This window comes from Periophthalmus magnuspinnatus, chromosome 9, assembly GCF_009829125.3.
Source record: "Periophthalmus magnuspinnatus isolate fPerMag1 chromosome 9, fPerMag1.2.pri, whole genome shotgun sequence".
NCBI classification, from domain to species: domain Eukaryota; kingdom Metazoa; phylum Chordata; class Actinopteri; order Gobiiformes; family Gobiidae; genus Periophthalmus; species Periophthalmus magnuspinnatus.
In genome coordinates, this window is record NC_047134.1 from 35,625,074 (window position 1) to 35,641,376 (window position 16,303).

At 40.7% G+C, this 16,303-nt stretch overlaps 1 protein-coding gene across 1 annotated transcript; it reads right to left on the reverse strand.

Annotated features, from left to right (window-relative positions):
- Positions 1 to 527: 527 nt before the first annotated feature.
- Positions 528 to 15,884, reverse strand: castor1 (cytosolic arginine sensor for mTORC1 subunit 1). The gene is made up of 9 exons (XM_033972754.2): positions 15,616 to 15,884; positions 7,623 to 7,693; positions 6,621 to 6,814; positions 5,675 to 5,810; positions 3,020 to 3,143; positions 2,790 to 2,900; positions 2,617 to 2,699; positions 2,247 to 2,341; positions 528 to 1,235 (listed from the first exon to the last, which is right to left on the reverse strand). The coding sequence occupies exons 1-9, from the start codon at positions 15,726 to 15,728 to the stop codon at positions 1,164 to 1,166; spliced, it is 999 nt and encodes a 332-aa protein (XP_033828645.1). The 5' UTR covers positions 15,729 to 15,884; the 3' UTR covers positions 528 to 1,163.
- Positions 15,885 to 16,303: the final 419 nt, after the last annotated feature.

Consider the following 16,303-nt stretch of genomic DNA (forward strand, 5'->3'; position numbering starts at 1 on the left):
CGTTGATCGGTGCATCTCTATATTTTGAGATAATGTGTAAATGTCTGGAGCTTTGAGAATCCTCAGCTACAATAATTCTCCAGAGGTTTTACCTGTGAATGTGAGCGGTCTCTTCTGATGATCCATACTGACAGTAAAAAGAGTAAAACTCTACTCTTATTTATACTGTTGATTCTTCCGCCCACTGTGACGAGCAGAACATGCATGATGACCGCCACATCACTACGTCACTGTAAAGAAATGCTCATTTTAGTGTGGGACTTTAAAAAAAAATGTGTTTACCGCCGCCTCCCTAAAGGTAAGCCGAATGATTAACACACATGTGATAAATGGAAAGAACTCAGACTTTAGGATAACGCTGACAAAAACAAAGAAACTAAAATATATACTATACTAATTAATATACTAAAATATAAAAATAAACTGCTGAATCTGCGTCAGTGTTAATCATCAAGTCTCAGTTTTTTTAGATATGTTTTCTAGAAAGTTGAATGGAACAAAAGAGTGGGAGTTAGTTACATCATTTTGTAAATGTGTTTATTGACGGGACCCAAAATTACAAACACATCAACTTCCTTAAACCGTAAAAAAGACGTGTACCAAATAAAAAAATGTAACTCTGAAATATTCAAATTGTTTTTGTGCAAATACAAAAACTACTAACACAGTGTTGACCTTTGAGAAAGCTACCATTGAGAAATCCATGACCTTTCAAAATAAAAAGCACAGCCCAAATGAACACAAACCCGATTTAAGACGTTTAAGAAGCTTTTAGAACATCTACTGTTCAGTCAGTGCTTTTAAGAAAAACAAAACACAATACAAGACATACACATGACTTCAAAAGATACACACACGTTAGCTCTGATGAAATGAAAACACCAGCTACTAAAACTAAAAAATCCAATCATTTCTGGGCAGATCTGCTTTTTGTGCACGTCTGATCATGAGATATTGTGCATTCAGAGGCACAGAGTTTAAAAACATCCCCCTTAAACTGGAACGGAGACCCCACAGTCAAACACATGGAAGATCCTGGTCTTCATTCATGGAGACTTGTTACTACAGCAGCACAGAGCCAGTGCGTCTAATAGGCACAGTTAGATTTGTCCACTCAAGTGTCCAGAGCGAATGCAGAGACGCTCAGGTCAGAACAAACGACATCAATTGGAAGACGGTTCTTTTCGCTGATGATGGAGCACATCTGTAACACTGAAGATATCCTCCTCTGGGACCTGCACAGAAACATGTACAAAGGTTTAACTTTGTTTTTCTGACATTTTTACAAACATTCTCTTTTCTCATTTAATTTACTGTAACATTCATTCAATCCAGACGCCGCTTCTAAACTGTGACGTGTACGATGTCTGAACCATGAACTGTGGGAAAAGTGACGATTTCATCTTTCACAACGAAACATGAGTCAAGACAAACGTCTATTTTTAAGACAAAGGAAGTGGATCGAAAGTCAATGATTCAGTCACTTTTAGTTTAACAGGGAAAAATGAAGATACAATAATCAGATGCAATAATTTCAAACCTGCAGCAGAGAAACAATAACACGAGAGCAAACACAACCACAACCATTACACAACCACTGTACGGACACACACAACCACTACACAAACACAACCACTACACAAACACAACCACACACAAACACAACCACTACACAAACACAACCACTACACAAACACAACCACTACACGGACACACACAACCACTACACAAACACAACCACTACACAAACACAACCACTGTACGGACACACACACACAGGTTCAGTCTAACAAGTGTAGTCTTCAGTCAAAAGTCTGCCCTCTGTCCAAAGGTGGTCCTTAAAGTTGTTCCTATAGTTGTTCCTAAAATAGTTCCTGAGCCTGTGAGTGGCGCTCGCGGCTCAGAGCGCTCGCGGCTCAGAGCGCTCGCGGCTCAGAGCGCTCGCGGCTCAGAGCGCTCACGGCTCAGAGCGCTCGCGGCTCAGAGCGCTCACTGATGGGCCCGGTCACGTCATCGTTACGTTCGTTTCATTCCTACAGATTTAGTTTAAATGAGTAACGCGTCGCCGCAGGACCAGACGCTCGGACTGATGTCACCGCTCGTCTTTGACTGTGGTTCTGGCACATATTTTATTTGTAACGTGTTAAACGTAACATTCCTGTGTTTCACAGATAATCGTCTGCGTTCTCCCGATTACGTCATCATTATTTCATAATCACATTTTTAAGGCTGTGGACGTCACTCACCAGGGCATGGTCAAAACTGAATGTGCTGATGTAATACGCAGAGATGTCACTGTCAGCCAGAGGATGAGAAATCTGCGCCACTATTCCACATTCATCTGAAACATATCAGGAAATATATCAGGAAATATATCAGGAAATATATCAGGAAATATATCAGGACGACTCATGGAAAAACATTATGGAAAAGTACAAAAGAACAGATCTACAGTGGACTGTGTCATTACTGGACTTTAGATTATTAAAAAAAAGGGATTTATTGATTTATCTGAGCGTTGACAATTTTACAAGAAGCATTGAGTTCAGATCAGCATTTAAACAAAAAAAAAGGCAAATTATCAAACAAAAATCTACATATTTGCATGAATCTCACCAAATCCAAGTGGCTGCCCCCCGATGCGCACCATCCTCCACAACTCTCCCGACGAACTGGTGAAGAGCAGATCTGCAGGAAACCTACAGATATGTGCAACAAATAACATCAGTATTAATATAATCACACTTTTATAAGGAAGTTTGATTATTTTGGATTATGAGGTTACACACTGTCTCTGAGCCTCTGTGTCCATCACCAGAGAAATATATCCATCGATGAGAGAAAATGAGAAGAACTTTATATACTCCAGGTCCTGGTTGGCCTGAGCGTCGTCTTTAGGACTAAAAACACACAGAAAATGATTAATATAAAATGATTAACACTGAGCAGATGCAGGGCTGTGTGGACAGTGTGTGTGCTGCCACCTTGTGTCGTGATGAGGTACTGCAGCCGCGCTCACCTGCTGGAGTAGAACAGGACGTCGATAAGTGTCGTGGCGATGGACGGCAGAGTTTCAGGATCCAGAGACATGACGCAGAACTGGTTTTGAGGAATGAGCACAGGATGGAGCGTGGGCTGCAGCGCTGAACACAAAGAGTCACAGTCAAATGATGTTTGTGTTTACCCGAGTGGACACTTGTTGTGTTGTTGTTGATGTAACTGTGTTTGTACGTGGTCTGTTTTGGAGACTGTTGTTGTTTTGCTCTTGTTTGGGCGTCGGTTACAGGTGACGGTGGCCCTGTGGTGTTTCCTTTCACTGGGACGTTGGCCACAGCAGCTCACACATTACACCAGGTCATTTCCCTTGTGAATCGCTGAAGTTTGTCTAAATCGAAGTTTAAAGTGCATGTGACAGGTTAGACTCCTCTTTTATTTCATATTTAGTAAATTCTTAAATGGTAACACGTTTATTTTGTTAGATGAAGGTTTAAACTGTGATAAAAATGTCTTCCTCGTGTGTAAATTGTTAACACTGAACATTCCATTCAAACTGTAAATGACACAGGTAGAGTTTTGTCACGACCTTCCTACACAAACTGACACTTAATGTAAAACTATGATGAATATTTACCACAAAAGACTTTCCAAACAAACCACGTCATAATTAGCAACGCATGAAATAGTGAAAGTGCAGGTTCAGTGTGACATAAGAGTTTATCTAAAGTGCATCTGTGCGTCGGAGCCTGACGTGCACCGACCCTTTACAAAAGATAATCATCAGATTTTCAGTCACGTAAACAGTTACGTCTGATGAGTCATGATTTATTATGGATTATTCACACCTGTGCAGGTTTCGACAAAAGTATAAAAAAAAGGAGTAAACTAAAGGGCAAAGACACATTTGTACATTAAGTAAAGTTAGTTTAAGTATTTGAGATTGATTGTTCCTCGTCTTAAGTGTAACAGAATTCTAAAAGTCCATGACTCCCAGAGGTTTGGATGATCGTTTTTCTTTTGTGTGACATGACACTGATTATTCTTGATCTGATTTTACTGCCCGTGTAAATGTTAGAAAACAAAATGCATTATATAAAAGGCTGTCCTGTATTTTTCTGCTTAATCAGGGATTCCACAGTTTACGTGAAATCATTTTCCAAGACTTTTCCAGGATATTGTTGTGTGTGTGTGTGTGTGTGTGTGTGTAAAGTTGTGGTCTCAGCATAAGGCCATAACAAAAGTCCACAATTACAGCAAATTATTTATACACCAACGAAAACAAACTATATACTGTTATGTAGAATTAAAATGATAAACTTATGCTGAATTAAATCAGAGGCAGGACTCGTGTGAATCCAAACATAAATCTACAATAACAAAGTTTCACGACTCTCTGCTTCCAAATGGAACTTTGAGTCTGGTCGAGTCAAACCAGAGGAAAAACTCTTCTCCCTAAGGCCATGAGCCATCAGCCTCCTTCACTCTTAAAGGCAAAGTGCAGCAGTGAAAATCCCTTTAACTTTCATGTTCCTGTTTAAGTGCACACTGTTGTATTGTGTGTACTGATGTTTGTGTGTGTGATGTTCTTATGTGACCGATTTTAAGCTGCACCACAATTTCCCCTCGGGATCAAATAAAGAAATGGATCCGTCGTTTAGTGCTGCACTTCTGCCACAGAGAAGGACGTTTATGTGACACTGTGGTCCCACAGAGGAACGACAGAAACATGCGGAGGGTTTGGGCTCCACCTCAAATGTACAAATGTGTGTAATTTCCTGCATCGTGCTGGATTTTCGCTCTGAGGAGACAGTGAAAGTCAATTACATTTCCTGTATCATTGGATCAAATGAACGTGTGGAGATATTTGGCCTTTTTCTTATTTTCAATGTGTTTTCTACATCTGGAAAACAGGACAATAGTTTTCCCGTTTTTCCAGGACACACAGGGACCAAAGTTAAACGTACAACAGGCACACATCTTTAAGCTGCTGACGCAAAACAACTTCCTGCAATTTCCATAGTGAGAAAGTCAAAGGTTCTTTATGTCCAGACGTCTCGGAGTGTCGCGGTGCATTGTTGTAGTTGTATAAACGGACACAGCTCGAGTTCTGTCAAATCAAAGAGAACGAGCTTCACCAAACAGCAGCTTCCTCCAGTTAAAAGCTTTTGTGAACTCTATTGTGTTTGTGTCGTCCAAACGACTAATGTGACTTTTCAAAGAGCTTTGTGTTTGGACCAGGACAATCTGAAGTTTATTCAACACTAAATAACAGACAAAATAAGAGCGGGTTAGGTTTTGGAACTTTGAGAGGGGGATCGGCTGCACAGAGACGCATTTATCATTTTTGCTAACTTATACCCTTTCATTTTTAATAGATTTTCTTTCAAAAACAACTACGTGTATAGAGAAGATCAACATCCAGGCAGAGTGAGCAGTGACTCCAAAAACTGCAGCAAACTCACTCCTTTCTACTGTGCAGGTTATTTTTAGACCCCAGAGATAAACCATAGTATAAAAATGTGACAAATAAGTGTCTTGTTTCAGTTCATTTCTCTGGATGGAGGACTCTGGAGGACAGGACTGCACTATTTGTAAAATGAATGAAAACACAACCTGAAGGTGGTGCCCAACTCTCCCAACAGACCCTCCGTCACAGTAGTCAGTGAGCTGGTGGTACCTTCTTTTCCGTTCTTGTGAAGGCCGTTGGAAACGTCCTGACTTTGCACAGGCAGAGACTCCCCAGACACTTCTCTGTAGATGTTAAACTCCTCCTCCAGAGTGCAGATCACCACAGACAGATCCTGTTCTCTCACCTTCACAGAACAAACCACGAGAGCTTTGTTCAAACAGGCTGGAATAATAAAGCCTTAAAAACATCTACATCAGAGCTACAAGGTCAAAGTGTTTAAAAGTTTATGTCACAGAGTTCAACAGTACGATCCGACAAAGACGATAGAAGCTGCGCTGTGTTTTAACTTGATGTGGACTGTGTTTGTTTTTTATCTAAGAGGCAGAAGATTGTGGAGAAGAAGGTAATACTGAAAAGTCTGTTTAAAAAAGGTAAACAAAGGATATTAGATACACTTTTGTAATAAATGACACATAGTCAAGGCCCCACATTTCTGGAGGTTTTTGATTGAAAAGCAGAGAAACACAGACTTTGTTTGGATAAAAACAAACATGGCTGCTTAAAAATCAAACCGATTTCTGCAGAATCAGCTAAACTCTTTTAATTTTAGAGGAAGTTTAATGTTGTAAATGATTAAAAAGCTCTTCCATTTACCGTGCACCAGTGAAATAAAACTGTCTGAGGCTGGTTTGAGGTGAGGATGTGGGAGCTGCTATCATTTTAAGGATTTTTGACCATTTAAAAAGATAGATTTTTTTTATTTTTCAGTGCCGTTTTTCCACAGAGGATTTCAGTTTGGCATTTCCAGGCTGACAAGGCGACACTGATGCACTTTAACGTGTCATTTTGCAGTCGATTTATTATTGTGCAGCTCTTAAACCTAAACTGACAGACTGTAAAAACACGACTCTATTACAGACACAAGTTTAAAAATAGTTGTGCAGATGTTCAGTGTCATGTTTGCGTTTCGTTAGACGCTCTGACTCGATCTCACCAGGATGAAGTCGGTCTGGTAGGTGGACAGCATGAACACAGAGACGTGCTGCTCGGCGAGCGGAGCGATGACGGATTTGGCTATTTTGGTGACGCCCACGGCTTGAGAGCTGCTGGAAGCGTTGCCGCTGGAGACCACATTGAGAGGCAGCCAGATCGAGCCTTCAACCTGCAAGTGTTCAGACGGCTGCAGCTCTGAGGAAAAGTACAGGAGAAAACAGAGTTTATTGAGCTAAAGAGACGATCAGGAGTCGCGTTAATGTGTCACTAGAGCTGACACGAGCATTCTGAACCACGATACGTCTCCACACAGAAATAATGATAAAACTTTGAATTAAAATAAAGCAACATGACCCCAGTAAACCATTTTAAACTGTTTCATTAAAAGCCACGAGCTGCAATTCTTAAAAACGGCAAAAAGCTTCTCTAATAAGAAATAAAAGTGACGCACTCAACCCTCTAGAGGCCAAATCTCATATTACAACAAAAATACCCCAAATATCTGCACTTCTGCAAAGGAAAAGTCCCCACGGTAAAAACTGAGGCCCAAAATATATTGTTCCAGCTTCATAAACTGAACTTTAAGTCTCCACATCTCGAGTGTTAGGATTTTAACTTTTGTGCATGTATTTTTTGGTTGACTAATCTTTAATGTAAACGCTATATCAATTTATTTGTAGTCATTGTCACAGAAGAACAACGAAATTGCGTTTGGAGCATCCCATAAAGTGCAAACCCATAAATAATAAATACCCCTTAAACCCAAGTGTATAACTCTCTAAACTATTCCAGAAAGGTCCAACTTTTGTCCCAGTTTTGAATGTTTTTCTGCACAGACACTTCTCATTTTGACACCAGTTTTTGTATCTGGGCACTGATTTTTTGACAACTCTAAACCTCCAAACGACCCGCGGTGTTTCTGATCAGAATAAACACATTAAAATGATAAAATAAACAGATTCACACACAGACTGGATGTTGTGCTCGGCTGATGGACTTTTACCTTTGAAACCTTCTTCATCGAGGACGACTGTGTAGTTTTCTGGAGTTTCCGTCAGGCTCAGAAATTTGCACCTGAAAAAAAAAGATGGAGAAACATGAGCAGGTGGAAAAAAGACAAAATAAACCAGAACAGTCCCACGTGGTCAGGTTCAGAGTCTTTTATACAGAAACACGTCACTGGACACAGACGAACTGGACGAGACTTAAACGTTTAAACTGAGGCTGGTTGTTAAAATGTCGTTTTAAAGGACGTGTAAAACTGGACACTTCAGAGTCACTGATGCTCTTTAACAAACAGAAGCAGGTGTCAGTATAAATGTTTATCACCAGATTATTAATGTTTTAAATAAACCTGTGTGCTCCTTTTGTTTTGTATTTTTTCTGAACATCGCAACCATTAAAAAATAATAATAATTTAAAAAAAGTCTGCGCACTCTCACCGTAAGAGAAATTCAATGAAAAAAACAAAATAAAATAAAAAGGTAAGGTCATTTTAGAATCTTTCACATTTGTTTGAAACTTAAACCTCGACTAATAAAGACGAGTTTTATTAAAGTCACATTTGTTGCTGCATGTTTGATCAGGACACTCCTAAATATCCATTTTTCACACTTCAGAGGCTCCAGGACCAAACAGAGGAAACGATGTGACTCTGAGCTAAACATTGACTCCAGACTTTGATGAACCTTAGACACGGGCAAAAGTTTAACTCAGACCCAAAGTCTGTGTCTATGAATAAAATTAAACAAGTCACTTAAACACTTTACAAAAACACAAACTGTAAATATGTGTGTAGCTTCAGTGTCGCGCTCTAAGGGTGAGCAAACATATCGAATCATTTACTTTATCAATACAGCAGTTCACGATATCGATACTGTATCATTATATTTTACCAAATGATTCTGTCAGTGTTATATTTTTGTGTGTTTTGAGTAAAGAGACTCATTTATGCAGAACATTTGTCGTTTAATTCACTGTTCTGATTAAAAGGTTTATTTCATATTAACTTTGGTTTGACTCAGACTTTTAGTCTCAGTTGTTTTAGTCGATGTTGTTTTAGTCGATGTTGTGTGGTTAAACTGCACATGTCTCTGTAAATGTGGAGCTCGTATAAACTGAATAAAACCGACACATGGAACAGTCTGATGTGTTTTTATCGTTGGTAAAAAAGCACAAAACAAAATGGACTTTGTGTTTATTCATCTTGATTAAACATAAAAGCTGCATTAATGTTCATTTTTTGTGAAAATGGAGCTGATCATTAAATGTCCCAAAAGACTTAATTTTTCACTGAATCGTATTGAATCGACAGTGCACATCGTATCGATATATCGAGGTATGTATCGCATCGGCAACTTCTTAATGATCCCCAGCCCGAGTTAACTCCTCCTTCAGACAGATATAAGAGAGTCCAGAAGAATCTGAGCAGTAAACAACCGATATAAAATTAATTCATTCATGGACAAGATAATGACTGGATTTGGTAGAAGATGCAGATTTGGATGTTTAGAGGTTTAAGAGAAACTAAAAAGGCACAATATAAAACCAGGACAGAGTATGTGGAATCTATAAACTCTGAGTGTGACGTCCCAGCGTTCAGCTCCAAATGAAGCTCATCGAGGCCAGAGCTTTATTTTTTACATTATTCTCTCTGTTTTTGTCTGTCAAACCCCTCACCACACACTTTATACACTTTTCTCACACAGGCGTTAACATTTTCTCACATTTCTCTCTCGTTTAAACTCTCTCAAAGTTCAAACCTTCGTAGGCGTCTTTGTCGGTGCAGAACGTTTCATCGACATTGTGGGTTTTGTCGGGGAGAAAACAAATTGCAAACGTACAGCACTTCAGAGTCACACTGAGATCCAACGTTTATGTAAATTTGTCTGAACACATTCTGTACTGGACAGGAGACACGGCACGGAGGAGACTGATGGACAATGGTCTACAGTCCAACAGCCAATCAGGACGCACGACACAATGGTCTACAGTCCAACAGCCAATCAGGACGCAGGACACAATGGTCTACAGTCCAACAGCCAATCAGGACGCACGACACAATGGTCTACAGTCCAACAGCCAATCAGGAGGCACGACACAATGGTCTACAGTCCAACAGCCAATCAGGACGCACGACACAATGGTCTACAGTCCAACAGCCAATCAGGAGGCACGACACAATGGTCTACAGTCCAACAGCCAATCAGGAGGCACGACACAATGGTCTACAGTCCAACAGCCAATCAGGACGCACGACACAATGGTCTACAGTCCAACAGCCAATCAGGAGGCACGACACAATGGTCTACAGTCCAACAGCCAATCAGGAGGCACGACACAATGGTCTACAGTCCAACAGCCAATCAGGAGGCACGACACAATGGTCTACAGTCCAACAGCCAATCAGGACGCACGACACGATGGTCTACAGTCCAACAGCCAATCAGGACGCACGACACAATGGTCTACAGTCCAACAGCCAATCAGGACGCACGACACAATGGTCTACAGTCCAACAGCCAATCAGGACGCACGACACAATGGTCTACAGTCCAACAGCCAATCAGGACGCACGACACAATGGACGTTCTGTTGCAAAACAGTGAGATCGTGACAGATGAACCGTGATATAAAGGGACTGTGCAGAGCCTAAAACTCATTAGATTCCACCATAAACTGCTCCAAAACAGTATTTTAGTCGTGTGAATGTGGTCGTCGAGGGGCTGTGACATCAGGGCGTGGGGGACGTGAGATGCTACAGCTGAGGAAACACGATAAGAACACAACAAATACACAACAAACGCACAACAAACACATGTTTTCAACACACGTGGAAACAGCAGCGTCTCCAGAGGACGGACAAACTGTGTGTCCCAAAACAACTTCACTGTCAGGACAAAAGAACGACAGAGTTTTTCTTTGACATGTTTGTCCTCCATCAGAGGGACGAGGGGACGACCCCGAGTGAACTGGTGCACACAGATTTGACAGATCACTGGAGCAGACAAGAGGAACGCTCCCGCTGAGAATGTGAGCCAGAGACTCGTTAGTGCGACGGTCAAACAATGTCAGAGTATTGTGGGAAAAAAATGAAACTTAAAAGATTTAAAAGGCCCAGATTACACCATGTTCTGTTCTGATGTTTCCTCGTCACACACAGACCTGGAGTTGTGTTTTGTTTCATTCACACAAGTTTAACACACAAACACTGCAGATTTATAACTGAAAACACTCTGTTCCACCTTGTGATGTCATCATGTGGTGATACAGGAAGTGCTCCACTGTGTTTTTAAACTCCACACACCTTCATTTATAGAATCATTTGGATCATTTCAGTCCTGGAGTTGTCTCTTATCTCGACTGAACTAAAGGTAAAAGGAGGAGGAGTTAACCTAAAAACTACCACTTGATGACATCACAAGGTGGAACAGAGCATTTTGAGCTTTGGAGATGAAACAAAACACAACTCCAGGTCTGTTTTTGACGAGGAAACAGCGTTAGAACATGGATTAAAGCTACAGGAGTCAGTTTTGTGTCATATAGGAGCTTTAAGTTTATAGAACCTGGGACTATGTTTAATTCACTTTCCACTTTGTCAAACATCTTTGTTCCTGTTTGTGACCAGAATTATGAAATCAAAATGAAGTTAATGCGACACAACGGGCAGAAAAATCATTTTGCTTTACTATAAACTGAAAGAAGTGACTCTTTTGCTTCTAAACTTCTAAGCTTTAAAACATTTTACTAATTACCAAACTAACTTTTTATAATCTTGTATTTTATGTGTGGTGGCATTTTACATCTTGCCATAGGGACTGCAGTTGGAAACTAGATGTATGGCTAATACTGGAGCATTTACAGAAATGTTGATTAATGTGCATTGTCCCTATCCAAATAAACTAATAAATAAAATAAATAAATAAAATTCTCACAATCATCATTATTTTGTTCTTACAATGACATTCCATAAATGAATAATCATGATTACTGCTGCAGGATTCATCACAACCAAATAAAAATGCAGTTTGAGGAGATTTGTAAATCCCATAAAGCTGTAATTTTTGTTCCATTATTTCTTTGACAAACAAAAAGATCCAGTTTATTCTGCGTTAAAAAATCTGCTCGTGTTTGTTTGGATTTTAGTTTTTGCTCAGTTTTTTCTGGGGTTTTTAAAATATGAAGTTAGTTCTATTTTTAAAGCAAATTGTAAATCTAATCAAACTCGCTCAGTTTGTTCTTGATAAGTGTTTTTAGTCTTGAAGGTGGAACAGAAAAATCATAATTCAATATTTTCCCCACATTATTCAGCCATATTCACAATTTAAAGGAACTTGGACAGTCTACAAGTCCCTGACCCGCCCACCGTGAGGCGCCGATCCACTTTCACTTGGTCTTATTATATATTTGCATCACGTAGGAGATGGATCTGGTTTCTATTTTAAATTGAGACGGGACTAAACTCTTTGACAGCAGGGGCCTGGGACGGGGACGACTTCAGTCCCCACACTGTTTCTGCAGTTTGTTTTCAGGGCAGTGGATTTGGTTCAGTTCAGTCTCTCCCCATTGTCCTCGGTCTATGGAACGAGAAGAGAAAACAAGCACGACACAAAAAGGAAGAGAAAAACAAGAGACACAGCTAAGCACACACTGCAGGACCAGAGCGGAATTTAAACGCACAACATGTGTGTAAAGTTACACAAGGAAAGTGTTTTTAAATACAAGACTGAAGAACGAGACAAAAACAATAAAAACTATGAGTGTTTTTGTGTAGTGTTTATAGTGAAATAAAAATAAAGTGTGGCAGAGTGATGTTCCTGGTGTTGACACAGATCCACAGTCCAGTCGTATTTACAGTGACACAAATAAGTATTTGAACATCTGTCCATCAGCGACAATTCTGTCCCTCAAAGACCCGTTAGTCCACCTTTAAAAAGTCCACCTCCAAGAGGTCCACCTTAAAGACGTCCACCTCAAAGACGTCCACCTCCAAGAGGTCCACCTCAAAGACGTCCACCTCAAAGACGTCCACCTCAAAGACGTCCACCTCTAAGACGTCCACCTCTAAGACGTCCACCTCTAAGACGTCCACCTCTAAGACGTCCACCTCTAAGACGTCCACCTCTAAGACGTCCACCTCTAAGACGTCCACCTCTAAGATGTCCACCTCTAAGACGTCCACCTCTAAGACGTCCACCTCTAAGACGTCCACCTCTAAGACGTCCACCTCCACTTGTCCTAAAGCAGAAGCTCCAGTCTGAGGTCTTTCGCTGCATAAAGACGCCTGTCCACCCCAGACAAACAATAAGACTCCAACTACTGACATGGCCCAGACCAAACAACTGTGAAAATGCACAAGAGACAAACTGTAGACCTCCACAAAGCATTTCTTCTACAACTTGAACAGTTCTAAAGTCTAATCTGGTTTTGTTGCTTTAAGAAATCTTGATTGAACAGATCAGTTTGGCCTGACCTGGTTTAACTTCTACAAAGTGATGGACAAATCCAGTCTCTGTCTGCAGATACTCAGAAGAGCTCAGGTTATGTGTCAGAGCCTGTTGTGTAATAATTCTGTCGACATGTTTGATTTAACGCACAAAGCGACAGGAGAGAAGGTAAAGAGTCGAACGAACAGTGGAACGAACAGTGGAACAGTCGAACGAACGGTGGAACAGTCCAACGAACAGTGGAACATTCGGCCTGGAGGACAGTCATTATAATAATATTAACACGTTATATGGACGACTGCAGGAGGAGACAGGACGAGTTATTAATGGGGATGATAATAATAATCTTGTACTGTTATAAAAAAGGTCGACTAATCGTTTGTGGGATGTTTTATATTTTATATCATCGAGAGACTCGCCAACAAAGATAAATCGACATGACCAGAATGTGCAGAAATAAAACTACTTCCTGATGGTCTTTTCTAAATCATTATTATTTTCACTCAACAAAAGCACAAAATGTTACACTATTATTTAAAAACTGAACTTATTCATAATATCTAACATTTAAACAGCATCTTCCTGATAGAATCATGAATCGTGATAATCCTGACGTCAGATTTCTGCGTCTGATCAGTTTGTTCTTTTAAACACTTTTACAGTTTTATTGTGTGAACTCTGCCTTTGCTCTTGTAAGTGCAGATACTTTTGGGGTCAATATTTATCTTAGGGACGTTTTCTTTGCGCCGGTAGAAACATTTTGTTGATTTTTCTGTATCATGATGAGATTTGAGCTGTAGAAGTTTGATTTATGAACTTCTGACTTAGAGACACAAACTCGTCACATTCTGTCATTTATTTATTGCAGCTCATATTTTTTTACACTATGGCACATGTAAAATCCTTTCAGGGGATAATTCTGCTTTATGGTTTGATATTCTCGTTTACAGGCCTAGTCTTTAATCAAGAGCTTCTTTACTTTTCTAAAAGCCTTGAAAACCGAGTTAATGCAACAGAAATCACAGCTGCATTTAACACAACTGAAGAACAAAAACTCTCTCCAAATAATGTGATTTACTACAAACCTATAAGAGAGCGGAGTTTTGTGCAGCTGTTTGTTTTTTATGCAGCAGATTCACCAAAACATCGACTTGTGCTGGAGATTTAACGCTGATAACGATAAAAAGACCAAATATCGGCCCCGTGAAGCCGTCCGTCTCTGGTTCAAATCACGGAGATACTTTCTAATTTTGATCCTTGAAACGACACCATCAGCAAATCACAAAGTGTCACCATCATTTCTTCCACAAACAACAAAATTCAATCACAAACAGCATCTTTTTGTGCATAAAAACTGCTCAGTTTGTGCTTTAGATCTGCACAAACACGTTCTTATCCGACGTGATCTTTATGTTTGTTCGTGTTTAAGATGTAAAACTTTGAACAGATCCTATAATTAAAACTATTTTCAATCCAAACGGTCCAGCCCTGGTTCAGACTCTTCACTCGCTTCAACACGTCCCACAGTCGTCGTGAAATAGTAAATGTTTAAATCCCTGAGTCTTTTTAGTGTCAAACAGCCGTATTATTCCGCCGCAGAGGTCGAACGGCTCGTTACAGTCGGATGTGATACACTGAACACAACAGCTGCTCTTCAACCACAGTCAGTTATCCCAGAAGAGGGGCCAGAGCCGGGGCCAGAGCCGGGGCCAGAGCCGGGGCCAGAGCCGGGGCCAGAGCCGGGGCTCATCTATGAGGGGGGAGTCGGTCCAAGCAATAAACAATTACATAACAAAGGCTGGATATCAGGGATTAGGAGAAAAGCTAATGCAGGGATGAGATGTGGCCACCTGCCTGAACACTGTGGAATCACTGGAAAAAAGCAACAGACAGACATTTTACTGCTTTTGTTATTGATTTATAGATTTATCTGAGTGATTTGGAGACAGAAGAGGCAGATTTGAGTAGAAAAAAACCCACTCATAACAGTTTAGTTCAATGCTCAAAGCTTTGGACCGGAGTAAAAACACAAAACACTGCTGTAGTTTTATGTGAATGACAGAAATCAAAGTTTGAACACGTCAGTCTGAGGATGTTAAACTGTAACAGGCTCAAAACACGACTGGGCTTCAGAATATTTAGACAACCCAACAGAAATCTGAGTTTAACTTCAGGATAAACGTGACATGACGGATTTGTGATGGTGTTAAATGTGTTAATTCTTCAGAAGAACATGCACAAAGAGAGAAATCTGAGAAATCTGTGCTTCAAACATTTAGTGAAGGTCAAAATGTTTTTAAAAAAAGCCTTAAATGTAAATGTTCAAACAGGCAGGGACAAAAAGCAGCTGATTTAGAGCATGTTTGATTCTGTGCAGAGTGAGCCATGGAGGAGTCACTGTGCATGTGCAGACAAACACACACAGACAGACACACACACACACACACACACACACACACACTGAAGGAGGCGTGCACTGAGCTTCTCCTTCAGCCTTACGTGACTCAACTCTTCTTCTGTCACGTCTGAAACGCTGGAGTCGTGTCTTACCGCGTCCTGTTCCGCAGAAATATGAGTTTAATCAAAGGATGCGTAAAGTTGACTATTCCGCTCTTGGAGAGGCTGGTGACGCGCAGCCTGTGGTCCAAAATGTGCAGCTCCATGTCCGCAGCGGCGCAGCTCTGGCGCCTGCAGCTTTTCTGAACCGAGCGACGCGTTTTAAGACACAAACATGAGACAAAACATGACTAAAAAACGAGAAAACCCGCGTGTCCAGGTCTGAGGATCCGAGTGCGTCTCTGCGCGTCTCCACAAAACCCAAAAAAAACATCCCACGCCCCTTTTAACTACTGTATATGCAAATGAACAGGGCCCGGACACGCCCCCTGTCTTAAAGAGACACGCCGCGCACGTGGGACAGCCGTTCAGAACCACTTCCGGTCAAATGCCCTTCAGAATAAAGGCGAATGTGCTTTTATTGTGGAGGGAGTTTGCAGTTTGTTTAAAAAATGTCTTTAAAATGTGCAGTAAAAATGTCCCCAAAATGCACTCAAAATGTACAGTTAAAATGTCCTCAGACTGTCCTCAGATTGTCCTCAGACTGTCCTCAGATTGTCCTCAGATTGTCCTCAGACTGTCCTCAGATTGTCCTCAGACTGTCCTCAGATTGTCCTCAGATTGTCCTCAGATTGTCCTCAGACTGTCCTCAGATTGTCCTCAGATTGTCCTCAGATTGTCC

Excerpts from the sequence above, each read along its gene's own strand:
- castor1 (XM_033972754.2), bottom strand. The coding sequence starts at position 15,728 with ATGGAGCTGCACATTTTGGACCACAGGCTGCGCGTCACCAGCCTCTCC. Across the intron at positions 2,700-2,789 it reads GACACAGAGGCTCAGAGACA|GTTTCCTGCAGATCTGCTCT; the intron begins GTGTGTAACCTC and ends ACATATCTGTAG. Across the intron at positions 2,342-2,616 it reads GGGGCAGCCACTTGGATTTG|ATGAATGTGGAATAGTGGCG; the intron begins GTGAGATTCATG and ends GATATGTTTCAG.